The 8,190-nt window shown below is 55.2% G+C and overlaps 1 protein-coding gene across 1 annotated transcript in view; it reads left to right on the top strand.

Annotated features, from left to right (window-relative positions):
• The first annotated feature begins 726 nt into the window (after positions 1 to 726).
• The window catches only part of LOC128271188 (protein bowel-like), a 20,194-nt gene continuing 12,730 nt past the window's right edge, over positions 727 to 8,190 (top strand). Inside the window, exon 1 of the mRNA XM_053008631.1 lies at positions 727 to 1,592. Coding sequence (XP_052864591.1) covers positions 727 to 1,592 — 866 coding nt within the window. The remainder of the gene's footprint in view (positions 1,593 to 8,190) is intronic.

The raw sequence follows: 8,190 nt of genomic DNA, 5'->3' as shown, positions 1-8,190 counted from the left end.
GAGCATTCTTTTTTAGGCTGGCTTTCTCTCGGGCTCGGGATCGGCCACGGATCAGGCACGGATTCCGGGTGCTGATGTGCGTCGGGGTTGCGCGTTTGTTTTTGTTGTTGCTGTCGGGCCTCTAACGAAACCCTTAAACATTCGATCGCCCGAAGGATGCCATCGGTTGGGTCACGTTTGGTTGTTTGGCGTACGCTTCCGGCCCGGCCCGGTCTGGCCTTACGCCGCTTTAATGCTTCCAAAATGTTCAACCCGACCGTGCCTAGGCATCGTCTCCGGGGACGGGGACAGCTGTGGGAGTTTGGGTTTCCCGGTCCCGCCGGCCGGCCTATGTTTACTTTTTCTCCGCCTCGCCCAGCTTTATCGCCGGAATCCCGCTGGTGGCCGTCGGGGAAAAAAACCAACCGACGGAGTGGCTGATGTTTGGCCAAACGTTGGGCGAGTCGAGCCCGGGCGAAGAACAGGCAGCAGTGCCAATATTTGCCCTCCGTAGGCTCTCTGGCCGAGGCATGTGTGAGTGTGTGTGCGAGGTGCTGACGAGGAATGCAAACGAAGCGCATTCCATGGAACGGGCCAGCGAGAGGTTCCATAAATCAACCGACAGATTACGACGCTCGGCAGGGCTCCATGCTCTCTCTCTGTCTCTCTGCATTGGCCGCCTAGTTTCACGCCCCGTTTCCGAACCCCGTTCTAATCTCTGGTGTCTCCGTTTCCTTGCAGCGCACGATGCCCACCGAGGGGCCCACGCTGGAGGACCGCGGTCTGGCGACCATGTCCCGTTCGTCGCGGATCGATCAGTTCCTGGCCGGTGGCGGTCCACCGACATCGCCCACGATCCGCGGCTCGTCCGGTGGCAGCGGAGGTAGCAGCGGCCGGACACCGTCCTCATCGAGCAGTGGCTACGAGAGCCAGCTGGCGTTCCAGCATCACCTGATGGCGGCGGCGGCCGCCAGTGGCGGTGCCGGTGGTGGTCCACCACCGCCGGGCGGCCCACATGGTCACGGTCGGGAAAGTTCCGCCTTCGTGCCCGTATTGCCGTCGCGCTCTCTCCGACCAGGCTCTATGTACGGGCCGCCGGGTGTCCTGGACGGTGGTCCATCCGACGGCGGCTTGTCGAAGGAGGGTGGCCCCAAGCGGGGCTCCAGCTATGAACTGATGGCAATGATGGCCGACAAACGCAAGGAGCTGGCGCTCCGGGAAGCCGCAGCGGCCGCCATGATGCTGCCTCGTCCGGGCGGACCGCCGGTACAGTCACCGTCGGGGATGTACGGGCCGCCGGGTGCGTTCCTAGGCGGTCCGGGCCCATCGCCGACGTCGGCCGGCACGTTCACGTTTCCGCCGGCCGGCCTGGGCGTCTACCCGCCCGGCGTCGTCCCGCCCGGCATGCACGCTGGACTCGACCGGCGGCTGCTGCGGGCGCCGGGACGCGCGTCCCGGCCGAAGAAGCAGTTCATCTGCAAGTTCTGCAACCGCCAGTTCACCAAATCGTACAACCTGCTGATCCACGAGCGGACGCACACCGACGAGCGGCCGTACTCCTGCGACATCTGCCTGAAGGCGTTCCGGCGGCAGGACCATCTACGAGACCACAGGTAAGCCGTGGCCTTCGGGCTTTAGAATTTTCCCATCGCCTCTGAAAGTCGAAAGCCCCGCCAATTAGAGTGGATCCCCAGTGGGCCTAAATGGCCCCTCAGGGTCTACGGAAATCGTTGCGATTCGAACTGGGACTGGGTTGATTTGGTTATGATTTATTTGCCTTCCGGGAATCTCGGTCGGTCGTAATTCTTGGCCCCCTTGGCACTTCGAAACGAACCCAAGAACCGTTTGGTCCGTGATCCAGAGTTTCTCACGCAGCATCATCGCGTTTGGATCGCGTGCTAATCCCTGGACTGGACATGGTTGATCGCATGACCAAACGGATTGCGTGCGAGTGTCACTGTGAGCGCAACGTTCACGTCCAATCTGGGTCCTGGCGGTGCTTTCCGGGTTCGTGGCGAAGAACTTTTTCTTACGGTCTACGCTGTTAGAGACCCATATGATGAGTCTCCGCCGAGAGGTTCGTCACGAAACGGGCGAAGTTTTTTGTTCTCTAGCCATTTGGTGGCGAAAGCGCCACGAGAGCAATTTAAATTTAAATTAAATGATTAAACAACGCGAACGATTTTAAATTTAATTTACTTTGAACCTCCAAAACCGACGTTTCATTTCGTCCGGTCTCTTTGTCTCCGTGAATTGGAAAGGAAAGAAAGGAAACTGTTTACCCAGCCAGCGTCAGTCCATTATTCTACTTCATTTACTCACCACCACGGCCATTGATGGCGAACGCAAGGTTTACAGCCCCATTTTAAATTGAACAAAAACAGGCAATCGACCGACCGAACGACCGGCGGCAAAACAGACGAAAAGAGCGAAAAGGAAACCAGCATCATCCAGGAAAGCGCAAACGAAAGCGAATCGAAAACCCCGCCGAAGGAGAACCGGGCCGGCCGGCGGCTGGCTCCGGGATGGGTTGTTTAAGTGCAACGGACGAGCTTCTGCAATTAACGGACCGATTATGCAAACCACTCCGATTGCAATGGAACTGCACAGTAATTGCACCTTACACCGCGGAGCAGATGCGGAGCGTGACGAAACACTCGAGACGCGCCCGGTTGGCCTGGGGAGTCCTTCCGAATTGAGCGCACCGCAACAGGTGGTGAATTTCTCCCGTGCGACACGTCCTGTTCCGTGTTCCGGTCCACCGTGTGACGGAAGCACCACCGAACCGAACGGATGATGGTTCGGATGAGGTCCGTGACAGGCATCGTGCACATCCTTGCAAGGAGCCGAGGGCCGTCCTGTAGGATTAATATTCACATCGCAGCGGGACATGGCGTCACCAAGTTGGCGCAGTGTGCTACCTTTGGGGGCTCCCCGTGCGTTCATTTAAAGTTCGGACCCAATTAGTGTTCCGATCGCTTTTCACGCAACAGGCAGCAGACCATCAGAAAAAAAGGGAAGGATTCCACTACAACACAGTACCTTCGAGAAGGGGTCAGCATGTTGTGGCCCCACGACAAACTGCTACAAGCGCCAGCGGTTGCAGCATTTTTCATCGTTTGCGAAAATTCAACCACTTTCGTTTCACTTTAATTGAGTTTTGCTTGCCCGAGCCCGGGCCCGGTCCCGGTGCATCCGGAGCTCATTAATATGCAAATGCTCGGGCCCGGTGCCTCCGGGCGTGACGGGGCTTGAGCCTCGACAGGACTCGGCGCTGGTTCGCGCGGGCCGGGCCGTGTTTTTGCGACACCTCCGATCCGTTTGACCGCAGCGCAGCGTAGCGGATGTGTGTCGAAGGCAAAGGAAGCAACAAAAAGTACGTAACGAGAGAGTTCTTATCGAACTCAATTTATCAATATTTACCACCACCATCACGACGCAGGCACGCAGGTTATGTGTCGGTGCCTGTTTTGGGCCGGGTTCACTTCTTCGCTCCGGTGTTTGGCTTCTGACACCGTACGAGGCTTGCGAAGTTGCGAAATTGTGGTTGATCCCAACCCGGAGCACACACAGTGTTGGGCGAAACATTTTCAGCCACTCGTAAAGTGCGTGAACTTTAATGGGGTAACATCAAAAGGTAGCAAAAGCATCCAGGTTGAAGGTTCAGAATGCATATTGGTCTTAGATCGCAATCCGATCGAGAACTTATAGGAGAACCATTCCATTATCCGGCTTGGATAGGGACCAAATCAAATCGACCCCGCTCATGTCAATCGTATATGAATCCGCAGACTCATCAAGGATTTGATGTTAAAGATTAATGTCAAATCGTTTTATTTCGCTTCGTGTGGCCCTCCAGTTATGGCGTTCCGTTCAGCTCACCACTCTCATGCCATGACTAGCCCACCGGAGCCTAGCGAGGTGAATACGTCGCACGACATAAATCCGTTGCACAGCTTGCTGTTGTATCGGCGATGTGAGCGAAATAGTTTCTTTAAACTGTAGCAGTGCCAACTTCGACCTGTTGGCAATGAGGCAATGAGTGACGATGAGAACCAGGAGCTTGAACCAATATAAAAGGTTGATCTATTACATTCCTCGATGAAACAAAGCTTTTAAACGATATGAAAAATTTCTTGAAGCTTAGTTCTGTGGTTGAAAAATTGCTTTCTCCAGATGATTAACGAGTTTTTTGAGCAACTCGTCTCGAGTCCCAGTACCTTTAGCCACCACGACCGTGTTGCCCAACACTGTAACCACAAGCAACAGATTCTGGCCCCGACCAGCACGGCTAAAACTAATAAAAGAATCATTGACTGTGAAACTGAAATCCGTCTCCCGGTGCCCGGCCCCGTGCTGCACCGCAAAATTTGCGATTCATTGCCCTCGCCTCGTCTGCCTGCCTGCCCCGTCGGTGCAAAGTTTTCGATGATCTTTCCGGCCAAGCAACATGCTTTTAGCAGGTTGTCGATAACTCTTTTTATTTGGTTACGGCAAGTTCGCTTCAAAGCAACCAAAGTGCAACGTGGCTGGTGGCCGAAGAAAACAGGAGCAAATGTTGTTGTCGAAACACACGAAACGGTGCCGACCACGAAACCACCAGGACTCCGGAGTCCGGAGGGCGAACGGAGCAGTTTGCAGTTTTCAACCCATCACCCGGCGAAAGGAAAGTTACGCTAGTTTTTGGGGGGCAAGAAACATGCGAAACTTTGTCTTCGGCGTGGCCACCGGCCACTGTGGTCTGCCGGAGCTTGTGGATACAATCTTGTGCTGTGGCTTGTTTTGCTGAAATGCTCGATCCGGGGAACAGATCGAGGCAACGGAACGTTAATTTTCGTACGAAAACTGGTTCGGGAGTGGAGTACCATATTTGGGGGCTCAACAGGGCTAATGATCAATGGCCGATTTATCGGGAATAATCTGTCAGGATCTTCATTGACTCTCGTTTAGCGCCCTGCCTGCAGACTGCAAGTCGGTGGCCAAATGGTGGACGTCAGAAAGTTTAGCACCAAAAAACAGTAGTGCATCGTTACATGAACAGGATTTCAATTAGGGGCGAGCCGGTTCGATATTCAAAACGGACCCGAACGTGACCCGAATTGGGTGCCATCCAATCGGAAGCCAAACGCTGACAGGGCCCCGGTCAGTCCAGGAAACGCTTGTCTCCGGGTCAAATGGGGCTTCCGTCCAGTCAGCCAGCCAGCCAGCGGTGGTCAGAAATTTGGGACCTCGCCATTTTTCGCCGGTCCGTTTAAAAACTTTTGCAATTTCAGCTCGGCCCCACTCGGACTGTCGGGCTGATTGTTTGTAGCAGTCTGCTCTGTGGTTCACCCACGACAACCGCCGAACGTCCGAAAAGTTGTGCGGAAAACTATAAAATCGATTCGTTTTCTATTTGGCCACGTCTGACGTTCGCCAACGCAAATGGAGGGTGGAGTTCGTACCTCACGTCCCGGGGAATTCTTATGTGTTCCCTCTCTGCCTGGGAGACGAAATAATTACATTGAATTCTTGTACCGTGTCCGGGCGGCAGGGCGAACGCTTTAAACTTATCTGCCTTGGTCCACCCCGTGATGGCCGCCGTTGTTGCGAGGGGGGTTTTCCTTAGGGTCTTACGTGCCACGGTAGAGATGCGATCGATGAAGCGAATCGATACCGACGCTGATTTCTTGCCGCTCTCTGCTGCTGACGCGGCACAAGTATTCGGGGCCACACGGACACGCCCCGAACGCCGCCGACGTTATTGATTCTTCCCCAGATAAGGTGTTCCCAAGAACCTTCTGTGGTGGCCGGGTTGAGGGTAGAGAAAACCACAGGGGTACTTCTTGGCCCAGCACGAACCACGCGGTGCCCGGTGCCGCAAAACCGCAAACGGCATCGTGTGGCTTTGAAGTTTTCTCGGCCTCGAAGTCGGGGCAAAAAAAAATGGCAACTGCTCGACTGCGGACGTGAGTGATGTGGACGTAAGGACCCCCGATTTTCCCGCCGGTGGGTCCTTAATGGAGCCAACGTGCCTCCGGAGCTGGCCGGCTCGGTCGTAAATCTGTTTCGCACCACCACCACACTGAAGTATCACATTACCCGGCCCTGGTCCCGTCAACCGCTCACCTCTTTCACCTCTAATCGGCGGCCGAAACTCTAAGGTCCATCTAAGCGAAAGTGGGCAACATACTACCGCCAGATGTTGGTGACCGCGACTCTGCCGAGGCTCGTGAAAAGCGCCATCGTTTTCCCAGTTTTTCCGGCTGCGAGAGGCGCGAAAGTTCACTGGCTCCTCTGCAACGAATGGGCTGAGGGACCGACTGAGTGGTTCGTCGTCATTCGCTTCGCGCTTCCTTTGTGCGTCGCTTTGGGCCACCTTGGAGTTCTGTTTTGGTCCGTGTTTGGCCCAGGAGGAGCCCACAAAGGCAACCCTTTCCGGTCGGGGCACGAAAATAAACATCAGAACATCGCTCTTAAAACGCCACAAGTTTTCGAGGATGCAAATTTTGGGCCGAAAAAACCGTCCAAAACCGACCACGACAGCGACGACGACGGCGAGAGAGTATAAAGTTGAGGAGTGTTTTCGAAAACTGGTTAAACGAAGCGTAGTATCTCTCCAGCAGCCGCCACTGTCCGGGTGTGCGCCAAAGTTCCGGCAGCCCTTTCCGGCCCGTTGTCAACCCGTGCCGCTGGAGTTGGAGTTTCTGGGAAACGCTTTTTTAAACTTGTTAACGCGTTCCCTCCCAAGACACGTCCCAAACGGGTCCCGCCGAGCTCCCGAACGGTGCTACAATTTTCGATTGGGAGTTGTTATCTTTCTGCGTGTCCAACGAACCTCGTTCGGGGCCAACCCAGTTACCCCCCCGGGCCGTGTTTTCTTAAACGCGTCACTTTCGACACTTGCGACAAGATGGCGGCCACCGAAGGCACGAAACGAAGAAGAAGAGTAAAACAGAGAAAGAAACACAAGAAACGCAGACGTGAAGTTTGGCCCATTAAAATTCAATAGATCATTAGAAAACAATAACATAAACGGTCCGCTTTGGGGCCGCTCCGATAAGCGAGGCGTCCGTGGCAGCCACCGAATGTCTTCGGCCAGCCTAGGTCTGGAGATCGATCTTCAGCCCTCTACTTGGTCCGCTTCTTCTCCTATTCGTCTTCGCCTTGTGGGCCGCAGACTCTTCACCGAGTCGAGAGACGGGCTTTCCACCTCGTTTGATTTGCATAGGCAACGGCGCAGCGCGGCCGCGAATGGCCTCGCCGCGAAGGATCAGGGACCGCCGACGGCGGCGGTGGCACTCGGGTACGGAAAGGAACGAACTTTTAATAGCTTCTCATTTCAAAACGGACGGCTTTTTTCGACTTCAACCGAGGACCGAGGCTTCGGGCTTCGATTTGAATAATTTATTCATCGGCTTCATCGGGCCATCATCGACGAGGACAGTGACGAACCACGCCACGACGTCCGCCAAGAAACGGTCCTCGCGGTGCTACGGAGCTTACAAAATGGCGATCAACCGCACGCAACGCGGTTCTGACTTTTCTGACAGTTCTAGTTCGGGCGAAAGCCCGGCTCGACCGGCCCGGGTCGGATCGTGTGCAGCTCGATCGAGCCCAGCCTCGACCAGAGTCGCCTCCATTCTCGTCGTCCATTCTGCCGTGAGTGCGCGGCATGGGGCAACATTAAAGAGAAATAACATTAATTAGTGTTATGTTGCTATATTTAACACATTCCGCTGGGGTCGCGGCCCGTCCGACCTGTCGCTTTGGTGCGCGGCACAGGAAACAGGGCCCGTCCGGCGAGATGGATGGTCTTCCTGTTCGCCTTGACGGCGCGGCGACCGGGCCCGGTAAGTGACATTCTGAGGTGACTGAGAACCGACATCCCGAGATCGGCATCTTTTGAGCGAACGCTCCGTCCTCGGTCTTCGCCTGTTTTGGATCCCCCCCTCAGACACCTCAGCACCCAGAGTGTCAGGTGCTTTCGAGAGACCCCCCTTCGGAAGCCTTCCGTAAGCGGCCACGGCCTCCGTCGTCGTTTTGTGATGCTAATTGCAAAAGAATGCAGCCGATACATTACGTTGGCCGACGGACAGGATCGTTATTTTGGAACCACCAAACAAAAACCCATTCTAACCAACACACACAGGCACACAGACACGGGTGAGATCCAAAAAAAGAGCGTGTTGCGATTGCGTGTCAAGCGGGCGACTATAAAAACGGCAATCG

The sequence above is a fragment of the Anopheles cruzii genome, chromosome 3 (assembly GCF_943734635.1).
Source record: "Anopheles cruzii chromosome 3, idAnoCruzAS_RS32_06, whole genome shotgun sequence".
NCBI lineage: Eukaryota > Metazoa > Arthropoda > Insecta > Diptera > Culicidae > Anopheles > Anopheles cruzii.
The sequence above is the reverse complement of the archived record's forward strand: the minus strand, read 5'-3'. Positions and strand labels throughout refer to the sequence as shown.